Consider the following 15,487-nt stretch of genomic DNA (forward strand, 5'->3'; position numbering starts at 1 on the left):
AAAATTGGCATTATTTGGATATATTGGTTCGGAAGCGGTATTTACCATCTCGTTAAATTCTTTTGCTTTTGCATTCGGTTCTTCATCAAATCTTCGCAATCCTCAAAATCATCATCATGTGGCATCATACATATCATCATCTCTGTAGCTAGTATTGCCAAAACTCGTTCCAACATCGTTGTGGCAACACTCTTTTTCCCCATGACAATCCCATCTAGTAATACCATTACATAATACAATGTCGATAAAAATCAACTTTCACGGTACTAGGATACTTGTAGTACCATTACCACAATTTTTTGCACCGACATCTTATAAGACCGTTGTCTCGGGATCAAGATTTTCAATAGTAAATTTTAATGAAATTATCCACACCATTTTTGTAATCTTCCATTAAATATTTGCCTCGTTAAATCGATGACGACCAATCCACCTACGATCGGATGTCATCTACAAAATGATCAATAAAATAAATTACCAAATTAATTATGGAAACTAAGATTATCTCATTATAAATACCATATTAGTCACCAAAAAATAAACAAATAATTACATTATTCTTGAAAAAAAATTTAATCTACTCAAATTTATAAAGATTATCACAATTAACCTATTTAAAACAAAAATCTGTAAAAGAATTACACTTACTTGATGATTTGAGATTTGAGATGCTCACATGAAGAAGTAATTTTAGTTGAAAAGCAAAAAAAGTAGTGAAATGGGGAGAAAGTATGGAGGGAGAAACAATGGAGAAACGGCTACTGGAATGGAGAAAGGGGTAGGGTTTTCGAAATGAGCACGGGTTAAGTTCAACCAGAAATAGTCGAATTTAGTACGGGTCAAATCCACCAGAAGCGGTCGAATTTAGTAACGCCCTAAAATCATTCGAATTTATATTTATGCTACTAGTTATAGTTGTATTTATTTACATTCAACCGCAGCTGGTCGAATATAGTAAGATTTAATTCCACCAGACACGGTTGAATTTAGTATGTCAATAAATGCTTCCCACTGTAGTCGAATTTAGGAATATTCAACCGCATACGGTCGAATTATCTTCGTTCTACCAAGGTCAGTTGAATTTATATAAATTCAACTACCTTAGGTCGAAAATATAATATTCAACCGTCCTACGGTCGAATTTATCTCCGTTCCACCAAGGTCAGTTGAATTTATATTATTTCGACTGTTGTTGGTCGAAAATAGCAGAAATTATTCAAATTTTTTTTAGAGGGAAATTCCCTGCCCACTGAAAATTTTAAATTAAAGGGCGGCAATTTTTCCCGCCGATCCCACTTATTAAATTCGACCAAATTCGGTCGAATTTTTTATGCGGGATTTTTTTTTGGCGGGATTGTTCCCGCATTTTTTTCCTCGTGCTAAATTTGACCGAAAAGAGAAGTTAGTCGAAAATAACCGTATATTCGACCGGGTTATTTCGACCGCCGCTAAATTCGACCAAATGTTGGTCGAATTTAGCCGCACCTACTAAATTCGACCGAATATAGTAGAATTTACATGCAGTCAAATTTAATTGGTTGAAAATACCCTAATTTTCTTGTAGTGATATTTTGAAGACTACACGTATATCATTATAGATTTTTGTATTCTCTGGACAATCACAAGAAATTTTCTGTGATTAAACAACAATACCATCATAAAATCTTACATAAGTTATCACCATTTCCCTATATATGACCATTAAAAAACATGGCTACACTTTAATACTCAGATATATTTATTTGATTTTCTAATTAGTAAAATATATGTTATATTAATATGTGTTAGGTTTTATAAAAAAGTTAATAGAAGAAATAATGAAAGGCTTTATCAGGGTAATCTTTAAAGTAAATAATAGCAAATTGGCAATGATTACTAAAATCTAGCTCGTAAAGAAGCCAAAGAAGCTTGACAAGTAAATAGTTATAATATCATTGATTGATCAAACCTTAATATAGCTCGTAAAAAAGCTAAGAAGCTTGACAAGTAAATATTTATAATATCATTAATTGATCGGCCTTCAAAATGTTAGAGAGCATCCATTTATTCAAGGCATGTGTCTACACCTTCTCTAAAAAAATTGGCATTGGTGAGTTGATGCAGTTAAATTTTGTGGCTTCACGCTGATAAATATAAGATTAAATAACATTCAAATCTTAATTTATTGAGAATTAAAAGATATTCAAGTTTTAATTAAACAAATTTGCAAACTTGAAGGACTATTCAATTTATTTCTAAAGAGATTAAAATAATATTTTATTGTGCCAATTAACAATTAGTCAATTACCCTTTCATTAGGGATACTTGTAAAGTCCAGTTTCAAAATAACTCATGTGTCCTTTTGGTGAACCACCAACAAATCATGGGTATGCATATATGTTAATAATCTAAAAATCATTGTTTCACTTTAAAAATATATTATGGATAAATATACATATTCATATATTACTACTTATTTAATATTTGTCCTTATCCTTTTTGTAAATAAAATGTGCCCCTTACTCCTAAAATAATTGATTTTTGGATATACTATCTCTTACTATCCAAAATTACATAATATTTAAAAATGTTTAGTTTATATTGTAGTTAAGCTACATTGTACATAAATTTAAAAAATTATATTGTGCATTGTGCATTGTATTCAATTAATTTTTTTTAAATATGTAAATACCTCTCATCAATTAAAATTGCATATTTTTAATAAAAAATGTGTCTTTCATATTATGGTCATAACAAAAATTGTTGTGAATAAGTGAATACAGTTCAATCAAACTTGTTAGAGTTTAATGAAATAACTGGGAAAATACACAATGTATGCTAAGTGTTAACTTTTATTATATGAGTGCTAAGTACATATATATGAAAAGCATAAACAGAAACAAATGACTTAGCTTCATACAAACTAGAAGAACATGGCAACTAACTTCCTATTACAACTCTTTATTCAAACGAAACTGATAAACACCTAAAAAGACTCCAGGAATACATTGACTATGTCCAACACATAGACTCCACATTTGCAGATCGACCCAACCAACAAGGACAAACAAATAGCCAAGCCCACAAACTCAGATTAAATCCCAACAAAAAAGTCCAACTATATTATATATAAATATATGTAAAAAATTGTAGTTTTCCAGCTGTATACAGATATCATAAATTAAATGAGTATTTATGAAATTTGTATTTGGTGGATGTTATCCAGCTATAAACATACGTTATACTTTGAAATCATTGGTAATATTATTGACTTATTTTTTCATATCCCTGTATTCTACTATAAATACCTGCATAATCTATGTTCCTCATATACAAATTACAAATCAAAGAGTGTCCTTGTTTATACATTCTTGTATAGAATGATAGTAAAAGGACCTCTCATATAATGATAATGTAAAAATATTCAAATTTGTAAACAAAAATGTGTTATAGTTTATCAAATCCATATAATTTGAGGATGTTCATGGTACATCATTATATTGAAATTAATTTTTTAAGATGATGATGTTTCATGAACAATCCTTAGATTATATAGATTTCGTTTGTTAACAGTTGTATTCATAGAAATAGAAATGCATATTAATTGAAGAAAATTAGTGATATAATTTTTTTTATATTACTGGTTAGTTATATTATCGAGGATTTGTGAATGCAATGAGTTGTTTCAATATTTTGGAAACTTGAGCAAATATGATCATTAACCATATGGGAGATGGGATTGCAAAGTCTTTTTTCCATAATTTTTAATTTTCTGTTTATCAATTTTAATCATGTATGTTTATATTCATAGGTGAATATAATAGTGGGGTACCGGTGATACATGAGTATATCAAAATTCAAATATTTACTTGATAATTTATCATACTTTAGTTTCTAATATCAATATATATCAATGGGAGAAAAATAATTAACTAATTTTGTTAATGTGGCTATTAAGTACTTTGGTCACAATCGATTTTCCATTTGATGAAGAGGTCTTTGGAAAATCATCTAATCTCCTTGTTGAATCTATGTCATCTGGTATCTCACACCGGTAATTCCATTCTAATCCGCTAATGTGTGTGTAATGAGTTTCATAAATTTTCATTTGACATGTAATGGTGGACTACCTCACAATGAGTTTTACTTATGATACTAAAAAATATAGCTTGACAACATAGGAGTGTTACAAACTACTATTTGAAAATGCTAGTTTATTATGACTACATTTCAAATGAGAATTTCCCAAATCAATTATCCAAGCTTCAACATATTAGAATGAACTCGGGTATTGGATACTAAATAACACTAGCAGCTGCAGGGGATTCAAGTTTCTACTTCATGATGGTGATATGCCTCTAAGTAAACCCGATAAATATAATCCCTTATAATTTAGAAATTCAGTTTAATTCAATTCTTTTGATAGTCCTCTCTTAGTAAAATAAACAATGATACGATGAATAGAGGAGGTAACTCAAAGAAAACTGGGATTGATTTGCAAGTGTTGTGATGGAACTAATGTAGAAGCAGTCTACATAAACTACACGCGTTCACTCTTGCTCTAGCCTTTAGTGTATTCCATGGAAGCGACCAAATCAATTTATACTTATGGTCAGTGTACAATATTCTCTAAAAAATGGTTGGAACATCAAAAAAGCACAGATATGTGACCGACTGCATAAATTGTATAATATTATGTTTATAGATTCTTCACTTTGTTTAACAACATCGTGTGTATTCCTTTTTGTTTTTTCTTATGTTCTTTTCTGCTTTGAATTATGTCTGCATTTTCTAGTGAGTTTGGATATGAAATTTAATAATAAAAAAGAATAAGAAATTGATGGCTTTCATTTAAGACTTTACAAATATGTAATAATGGTATGTCGCCATTTACATGTATAATAATTTGAATTGTGAGCAGGGAATTGGACATCTGTAGTGTGTGGATGTTTCTATTTGTATTAAATGAACGTGTTCGAAGTGGATTGGTAGCTTAGTCATTTTATAATTAAATAACAGCGTTCAAATACCCGAATCTAACTTTAAAATGATTTAATAATAGTTATCGAGCCTTGAAAATAATTTAAAATAATATTTTAAAACTCGAAACTATTTTTCAAAATTTTTAAATCAAAATTAATAAATAAATCTAATTAAAAATCCATTAAAATTAATTAATAATTAAATAATTAAATAAATCAATTAATTTTTGAATTAATTGATCAATTAAATAATTAATTATCCACTAAAATTAATTATTTAATTAATTCAGATTTTTTTTTTGAATTAAAAATAATTTTCGTAATTAAAAAAATGATTTTTGGAATTTTTAAATTATTAAAAACAATTTTCTGAAAATAAATATAGACATAATATCATTTTTATAATTTTTATAAATAGAAATCCATTTTTTATAAGTTTTTAAAACAGGGTTTATAAAAATTTGCCACCTTCTTCCTCGGTCGCCGGCGGCAGCCATTGCCGGCCGACCTCAAGCTCGAAAATCTGTCCAGAATTCCCTCAAAAGATGCAGATTAAAAGCAGCGTAGAGCAGGAACATCATCGTGGTTTCTTAGGTTGTAAACGATACCCGAGTCGGCCGGAAAACCGACTGGAATTCACGTCGCTGGTGATGTCAGATTTTCTGATGACTTTCAGTCGACATCCAATAGACAAAATTTTAGCATGGTTTGATTGCTGGTGAGACGATCTACATCTCTACAGTCTGCAAACATGCCTAGATTTAACGGGTTTAAAAATCCAGCCAAAACATGAATTTTCCGATTAATTTTTTCAAGAACACCAAGAACATTCAAACTCGAAGATCAAACCAACTTTTCTACATGTTAATGAACTCCAAATTTGACATATAATATACCAAAATGAAAAAGATAAAATTATCTACAAGATACAATCATCAATTAAATAAAAAACATCAACATCAAAAATTCCTATTTTAATCATTAATTAATTCGAATTAAAAGAATTAAATAAGAAAATCACCTAGATTTCTGCACTGAAATGGATGATTGATTATGAAAGAACTTTTTGAGAGCTTCGATTTGGTATATGGCACGCTTGATTCCGAGTTCGATAACGCTTTCGAATTTGAGTTTGATTCTGAAGAATGTGACGATTTTACAGAGTTTTCTCTGTATTTTCTATATTTTTACTGATCTATTATGATTATATGAATAAAATGAAATAATAAATAGGCTATTTATATTTATGGAATATTAATATGTGTTGGATCATATTGGATAAAAAAATAAGTTACTTTGCCACTAAGTAACTGCAAAAACGATCCGATTGGACAATATTTTGGATAACTATCAACCTGTTTTGGATAATTATCAAAACTTTTGGATAACTATTAAAACTATTGGATAATTATCAAGACAGGGCTTCTTATAAAACACTTTATCTGAAGATAATGTTATCGAAATGGTTATAGTATCGAAAATTTTGCGCCGGGACACGTACAGGTCAAACCGTAATCCGAACAAAAAAGTCAAATCACAGAAAATGTCAGGAATTATCAGATTGGGTTAGGAAGGAATTTTTTGAAGAGTTTCGGGTTGTAAAAATGCAAAAACGGTTGAAGTTGGACGATTCCGGGCTTTATAAAATAGTTTTGTAATTATTCAGAAAATAATTAATAAAATCATAAATCATTATAAAATCGTATAACAATCCAAAAATTACCAGAAAAATACCATAAGTATCTATATTTTATTCTGGACATAATCAAATTAACATGCCTATTCTCTACCACATATAAACATCCATATAACAACACCAATCATCAGATAATTCACCAAAAATCACATAATAATCATATAATAATCACATAATAATTATTTATTGATAGAAACAGTTACACGTTATGTCCCGGATATTACAATATAGGAGGTAACTCGAAATTATAGGGTGTGTTGGGATTGATTTGCGAGTGTTGTCATGCAACCAATGGAGAAGTAGTCTGCATAAACTACACGGGTTCAGTCTTGCTCTAGTCTTAAGTGTAATCCATGGAAGAGACCACGACCAATTTATACTTATGGTCCGTGTATAATATTCTCTTAAAAAATTGATTGAAACATCAAAGAAGCAAATATATGTGACTGAATGCATAAATTGTATAACATTATGTTTATAGATTCTTCACTTTATTTAACAACCTCCCGTATATTCCTTTCTGTTTTTGCCTATGTTCCTTTCTGCTTTGAATTATGTCTGTATTTTATAGCGAGTCTAGATGTGAAATTTAGATATAAAGAAGAATACGAAAGTGATGGATTTCATTTAACACTTTAATAATATGTAATAATAGTATGTCGCCATTTCATGTATAATAATTTGAATTGTGAACGGGGAATTGGATATGTGTAGTCTGAGGATGTATCTGTTTGTATTAAATGAACGTGTTCGAAGTGGATTGGTAGCTTAATCGATTTATGGTTCGAGATGTGATGGACGTTTGTATCCCTTCGGCTCCTCATCAAAAATAAATTTCTTAATGTCAATATTCAGTTGTAATTTACAATAATATTTTAGATCCTAATACGCTTGACCCCTAGGCCACAACAAATGGTTAGAAACAAAAAGGTATGAGGTAAGTGCAGTTCTAGTGAATTACAAGAGAACCATAATGAATACTTCAATTCTCAGAATTCCCTATTTTCCCTCACATTCGAATCAAACAAACATTAAAATATAGGAATTGTCTAATATAAGGAAAACAAAATCTAAGTAATATGAAAATTTAAGGTAAATACAAAACTAGTTCACTTGCGAACAAAGCGGTAGCAACTACTTATTAAATCTCTTAAATTAAGCTGAGTTGAAAAATATGAAATTTTTTTATCTCGCTGCCTTAAAGAGACTCTTACCTCGAAATTCTTGAATGGTGTCTCTGTTTTAGCCCCCTTTACGCACCAAGCACCTTTAGCACATATTATGGTCACAATCATTTAGGGCAGTACAGTATTGACACTTCCAGGCATCTGTCAATTGGACATGCTTTTCTTTCACTGGAGTAACATCAACTTCAGATAGCCCATTTTCTAATCCTTTGAGAAAGTTCGAAAAATATCTTCCAGTTACCTTAGTTAAATTTATAATCTCCTTACGAATTTTTTTAATAAATTCTTCTGAACTAGCCTCATCCCTAAACTATTTTTGCAGCTTATTCTCTGCATAATCATGGAGCCTTTCTAAAGCCACCTCAGCCTCACCTTGTAGTTACTCAAATACCTTTGTTTTCGTATATGCTTCTCGTGGCAGAGAATATCCATAAATATAAGTCCATTTTAATACTCGTCTTTATTAAAAAATCTGCTACCAAGCTTTCGTAAAAAAGCTTAGGTGTTCTCACTAACAATGTTTTTTCTCCAGGTTCGAGTTTCTGAAGTTTCTTTTTTTTTATCTCGCTTAGATCTGATAATGCTTTCTCTCTTGACTTTTCATTTATAGCCCACCTTTCATAAAATTGAGCATATCTCTTAATGTATTCGTGAGCCGATGCTCTAAGTCTAACAACTTCACATTATGCTCTCCTCACAGTCTCCTAATAACAGTTACATGCCTTAGGATCATGTGCATTCCATGATCTTAGGTATATCCAACAAAACTCGTGCTTGCAAGGACGCTTACAAGTACTCAGTAGTATGCTCCAACTGTACGTACAAACATCGAAAGTTTGTGTTCTATGATTTAGATGATAAATGCATCCAACATGTTTTGAAGACTACACGTGTATCATTATTGATTTTTGTATTCTCTGGACAATCACAAGAAAGTTTCTACGATTAAACAACAATACCATGATAAAATCTTACATAAGTTATCACCATTTCCCTCTATATATGACCTTTAAAAGTCATGGCCATACTTTAATACCCAGATATATTTATTTGATTTTCTAATTAGTAAAATATATATTATATTAATTATGTGTTAATTTGTATAAAAAAGCTATTAGAAGAAATAATGAATGGCTTCATCACGGTAATCTTTAAAGTCAATATTAGCAAATTGGCAATGATTACTAAAATCTAGCTCGTAAAGAAGCAAAAGAAGCTTGACAAGTAAATAGTTATAATATCATTGATTGATCAAACCTTAATATAGCTCGTAAAGAAGCTAAAAAACTTGACAAGTAAATAGTTATAATATCATTGATTGATCGGCCTTCTAAATGTTATAGAGCATCCATTTATTCAAGGCATATGTCTACAACTTCTGTGAAAAATTTGGCATTGGTGACTTGATGCAGCTAAATTTTGTGGCTTCATGCTCATAAATATAAGATTGAATAACATTAAAATCTTAATTTATTTAGAATTAAAAGATATTCAAGTTTTAATTAAACAACTTTGCAAACTTAGAGGACTATTCAATTTATTTCTAAAGAGATCAAAATAATATTGTATTGAGCCAATTAACAATTAGTCATTTACCCTTCCATTAGGGACACTTGTATAGTCCAGTTTCAAAAAAGCCCATATGTCCTTTTGGTGAACCACCAAATCATGAGTATGCATATATCTTAATAACCTAAAAATCATTGTTTCATTTTAAAAATGTATTATCGATAAATATTCATATATTACTACATATTTAATATTTGTCCTTATCATTTTTGTAAAAAAAATGTGTCCCTTACTACTAAAATAATTTATTTTTTGATATACTATCGGTTACTATCCAAAATTGCATAATATTTAAAATTTTTTATTTTATATTGTTGTTAAGTTACATTGTACCAAACATCCAAAAAATAAGTATATTGTGCATTGTGCATTGTATTCAAATAATTTGTTTTTAAATATATAAATACCTCTCATCAATTAAAATTGCATATTATTTAATAGAAAATGTGTCTTTCATATTATTGTCTTAACAAAAAGTCCAATTATATTATATATAAATATATGTAAAAAATTGTACTTTATTTTTCCAGCTGTATATAGATTTCACAAATTAAATGAGCATTTATAAAATTTGTATTTCCTGGATGTTATCCTGTTGTAAACATACGTTATACTTTGAAATTAGTGGTAATGTTATTGACTTATTTTTTTCATATCCCTCTATTCTACTATAAATAAGTACACAATCTATGTTCGTGCAAATCATACAGTGTCCTTAGATTATATGATAGTAAGAAGACCTCTCATATAATGATAGTGTAAGAATATTTAAATTTGTTAACAAAAATGTGTTATAGTTTATCAAATCCATATAATTTGAGGATGTTCATGGTACATCATTATATTGAAATTAATTTTTTTAAGATGATGATATTTCATGAACTATCCTTAGATTATATAGATTTTGTGTTTTAGAGAAATAGAAATGCATATTAATTGAAGAAAATTAGTGATACAATTTTCTTTTATATTACTGGTTATTTATATTATTGAGGATTTGTGAATGCAATGAGTTGTTTCAATAATTTGGAAACTTGAGCTAATCTGATCCTTAACCATATGGGAGATGGGATTGCAAAGTCTTTTTACCATAATTTTTATTTTTCTGTTTATCAATTTTAATTGTGTATATTCATTGGTGAATATAATAGTGGGGTACAGGTGATACATCACTATATTGAAACTGTTAGATTTATGCTTCAAATATTGTCTAGTTAATTATATTTAATTATTAGATGTTTTAGATATTTAGCAATAGATTAATTATTAGATAAAAATATTATATTAGAATTGTTTAGTAGTGGGGTAGTGGAGTAAATTATGGAAATGTAATTTACCCATTAATTATTAGTGGTTAGTTTTGGTAGTAGTTAGTTTTAATATGTTTGTAAAGCCTATATAATGGCTAGTTTACCTTGAGTTTTATAATAAGTAAAAATAGCAGTACAAGTTCTCTGCAAACTGTAAGTGTCTTTTTTTCTCTAAGTTTTTCCAACAAAAATTCAAATATTTAAGTGATGATTTATCATACTTTAGTTTCTAATATAAATGTGTATCAATGGTAGAAAAATAATTACCTAATTTTGTTAATGTAGCTATTAGGTACTTTTGTTTCAATCCATTTTTCATTTGATGAAGAGGTCTTTGGAAAATCATTTAATCTCCTTGTTGCCTATATGGTATGTGGTAACTCACATCCTAATTCCATTCTAATCCACTAATGTGTGTGTAAGGGGTTTTATAAATTTTCATTTGATATGTAAGGGTGGAGTACGGGTAATGAGTTTTACTTATGATACTAAAAAAATAACTTTACAACATTCAAATGTGGTATAGGAGTGTTACAAACTACTATTTGAAAATGCTAGTTTATTATGACTACATGTCAAATGAGAATTTATCAAATCAATCATCCACTTGTCTAACATATTAGAATGAACTCGGGTGTCTAATACTAAATAACACTGGGAGCTGCAGGGGATTGAAATTTCTACTTCATGATGGTGATATTGTAAGTAAACTCGATAAATATAATGACTTGTAATTTAGAAATTCAGTTTAATTAAATTTATTTGATGGTCCTCTCTTAGTAAAATGAATAATGATACGATGAATACATGAGGTAACTCAAGGGGAAATTGGGATTGATTTTCAAGTGTTGTGATGGAACTAATGGAGAAGCAGTCTGCATAAACTACATGGGTTCACTCTTACTCTAACCTTTAGTGTAATCCGTGGAAGCGACCAACATCAATTTATACTTATGGTTTGTATACAATATTCTCTTAAAAAATTGGTTGAAACATCAAAGAAGCACATATATGTGACGAAATGCATAAATTGTATAACATTATGTTTATAGATTCTTCACTTTGTTTAACAGCCTCGCGTATATTCCTTTTTGTTTTTCCTATGTTCCTTCCTGCTTTGAATTATCTCTGCATTTTTTAACGAGTCTGGATATGAAATTTAATAATAAAAATAAATACGAAATTGATGTGTTTCATTTAAGACTTTACAAATATGTAATAATGGTATGTCATCATTTACATGTATAATAATTTGATTTGTGAGCAGGGAATTGGACATCTGTAGTGTGACAATGTTTCTGTTTGTATAAATGAACGTGTTCGAAGTGGATTGGTACCTTAATCCATTTGTGGTTGGAGATTTGATGGACGTTTGCAGCTCTTCGCCTCCTCGTCAAAAATTAATTTCTTAATGTCTATATTCAATTGTAATTTACAATAATATTTTATATCCTAATACGCTTGACCCCCGGGCCACAGCCAACGGTTAGAAACAAAGTGGTATGATGTAAGTACAGTTCTATTTAATTACAAGAGAAATCATAATGAATACTTCAAAATAGTTTGTCCAATAATCGTCTAAAAAGGAAAGCCAGCTAGAAAAATAATTGCTGCCAAATTAATGTTGTTTGCTACAAAATAATGCTCTCTGACATACACCCTTTCCATTAAAGATAAATACCAAACAATGGGATGCTTCAAATCTTTTTGTGTTACTTGTTCTGCTTTTGGGGGTGATAGAGATGTTCTAAACTATTTTTTAGTTTGCACCCATGATGGCATTTGGTCTAGTTGTATGATTCTCGCTTAGGGAGTGAGATATTCCGAGTTCAATTCTCAGAATTCCCCATTTTCATGACTATTTTAATTTTTTTTACTGCCCAGCTTATCACATAATATTATAAGCCTATAAGTAGTTTTCCACTTTCATATGAGATGTAGGAGAATTAAAATTACTTCATAGAAATTCTACTACATTAATATTCCAATCAAACAAACATCAAAATATAGGAATTGTCTAACATAAGTAAAGCAAAATCTAAGTAATATGAAAATTAAGGTAAAAACAAAACCAGTTCACTTGAAAACAAAGCAATAGCAACTACTTACTAAATCCCTTAAATTAAGCTGACTTGAAAAATAAGAATTGTTTTTTATCTCGCTACCTTAAAGAAACTCTTACCTCAAAGGTTTTGATTGGTGTCTCTGTTTTAACCCCCTTTACGCACCAAGCACCCTTAGCACATGTTATGGTCACAATCATTTAGGATATTGCAATATTGACATTGCCGGGCATCTGTCAATTGGACATGTTTTTCTTTCACTAGAGTAACATCAACTTCAGATAGCCCATTTTCTAATCTTTTGAGAAAGTTTGAAAAATATCTTCCAGTTACCTTTGTTAAATTTATAAGCTCGTTACGATTTTTTTTATTAAATTCTTCTGAGCTAGCCTCATCCCTAAAGTATTTTTGCAGCTTATTCTCTTCGTAGTCATGGAGCCTTTCCAAAGCCACCTCAGACTCACCTCGTGGTTAATCAATTTGTTTTTTTTCATATATGCTTCTGGTGGCATAGAATATCCATAAATATAAGTCCATTTTAACACTCGCCTTCATTCAAAAATCTGCTCCCAAGCTTCCATAAAGAAGCTTGGGTGTTCTCGCTGACAATATTTTTTCTCGAGTTTCTGAAGTTTCTTATTTTATATCTCGCTTAGATCTACTAATGCTTTCTGTCTTGACTTTTCATTTACAACCAACCTTTCATAATAATGAGCATATCTCTTGATGTATTCATTGGTCCTGACCCTCTTGTTTCCCTTACCCTTGTCTCCATTACCCTTCTTCGAATTCGGGCTCGACCATGTCACCTATAAAAAAATAACAATGGAACAAGGATATCATGTTAACTCGTCTTATAGCATAAAAAGAATATATGAACATTCAGACTAATAGATACTAGTGTCAGTTTTCAGGGCTCGTTCCTTTCTTAAACACAAGAAACTCAAAAGCAAATTGGGAAGTATTCAGAAAATCAACAATCACAAGCTAACACCTTTGTCAAAGACTCATATTAGTAAATCAACAATGCAGGCAAAACTTTCACCTTTGTACTTGGTAAGGTACAAATTCTGTATATTGCAGATCCCGTCTTGGTGAGAGAAATTAATATAAGCAAAACATTAGACTTGGGAAAGCCTGCTTACTTGCAGAAGGATAGGGGGCCTCTACTACGCAAAGGTCTGATTACAACAAATCAGGAAGTTTGGTCTCACCAGAGAAAAAACATTACTCATAATCTTTTTGTAGACAAAGTCAAGGTACTCCTTATTCATAAGCTTTAGTTCTATATTATCTATTGATTGACTAGTTGAGATTATATACCTTATGTAATAATTGGTCGCAGGAAATGCTAAGCATAGGTGTAGTTTCCGGGAGCAAACTAATCAAATCTTTGGAGAATGTGGTTGGGGATAGTGGGAAAATTGCAGAGATAAAAGGGGATGATTATGCGAGGGATTTCACATGCCATGTGTTTTCTACTATCATGTTTGGGGAAAACTATCCTATAAACACAGGCTTGTTTTGAAATGTAGAGCTCTTAAACAAGCCTCTGGTTCGCCAACCATACTCAATGGTCGTCCTTTCTACAGGTGAGGAACTCCATACTTGTTCTTTCAGACTAATAACAGTAATTCAGACTAACAATCACAAGTTACTCCGAAAGTTGTTGACAAATTTTTAGTCTGCCCTAATCCAGTTACATATCTGCTAACAGAATCACTTTAAACAAACACCCAAAATCACTAAATCACACATGGCCATAAAAGAATTCACAATTAAAACCACACGAAAGATTCGAAAACCATAACAACTAAACCAAAATCAATAATTAACAAAACAAATAAAGGCCTTTTGAGCAGCCAAAACAGAGTCAACCACCACAGCTTTGACTTTACAAAGATGTTCTGTATATGTTGACTATACACAAATACTAATTTGGGGCACTTTCAAAGAGAACATTAACAAAGTGACACATATATACAGTCCGAGAGACACACAAACAGTCAGAGAGAGAGTAAGAGAGAGAGAAAGAGAGAGAAAGAACACCTGTGTACTTAGCCTCGCCAGTTTTAACCTCTGATTTGAGGTTTCAGCCATCGTTTGTAAACCCTAGCTGCGCCGTGAAAGAAAGAAGAGAAAGAGAGGAAACGATGTAATTGAAATTTTGGGGGTAAATAAAGTATATACCTAAAAACTAAGTCGGCTAATAATAGTTGAATTTAGCCGTGTCGTGCAATAAGACCTTGTTCGGTTGAAAAAAATGAATCAGAGTGTTCTCCCAGTTAAGCTTCTGTATAAAACCTCCTGTTATCAACCAAAATACAAACACTATCGTCCACTTTACAAAAATTTACAAACATTTAATTAAATTTCAAATTTAAAAATTATAAATAAAGTAGCAATTGTTTTGATACAAATTTTATTAATAATAATGAATTACACCAAGTCATCATCATCACTAAATTCATCATTTTCCGTTCCATTTTCTTCATCTTCATCTTCGGCTTCCTTATCATTTTTACTTTCTTTTTCATCATCATGATGTATCGAGTAGTCATTTTCAAACATCCTTAAATCAACAAAAAAATTTGAAGGATCACGAATAGTAACACTTTCGACATGAGAAGATGAAGCATTTGACACTTCATTTTGTAAAGCATCATCGATGATTTTGATATCTTCCTTGGTTGACACACTT

The 15,487-nt window shown here is 30.3% G+C and overlaps 1 protein-coding gene across 1 annotated transcript; it reads left to right on the forward strand.

Moving 5' to 3' along the window:
• The first annotated feature begins 238 nt into the window (after window positions 1–238).
• Window positions 239–14,314, forward strand: LOC141702916 (cytochrome P450 714C2-like). Its single transcript, XM_074506503.1, has 3 exons — window positions 239–263; window positions 13,870–14,045; window positions 14,132–14,314. The coding sequence occupies exons 1-3, from the start codon at window positions 239–241 to the stop codon at window positions 14,312–14,314; spliced, it is 384 nt and encodes a 127-aa protein (XP_074362604.1).
• Window positions 14,315–15,487: the final 1,173 nt, after the last annotated feature.

The sequence above is a fragment of the Apium graveolens genome, unplaced genomic scaffold, assembly GCF_009905375.1.
Source record: "Apium graveolens cultivar Ventura unplaced genomic scaffold, ASM990537v1 ctg5890, whole genome shotgun sequence".
Lineage (NCBI taxonomy): Eukaryota > Viridiplantae > Streptophyta > Magnoliopsida > Apiales > Apiaceae > Apium > Apium graveolens.

Bases quoted from the DNA above. Each gene is read 5' to 3' on its own strand.
- LOC141702916 (XM_074506503.1), top strand. From the start codon at position 239: ATGTCGATAAAAATCAACTTTCACG. The intron at 264-13,869 runs GTACTAGGATAC...TGTATATTGCAG, and splicing joins GATAAAAATCAACTTTCACG to ATCCCGTCTTGGTGAGAGAA. The intron at 14,046-14,131 runs GTACTCCTTATT...AATTGGTCGCAG, and splicing joins TTTTTGTAGACAAAGTCAAG to GAAATGCTAAGCATAGGTGT.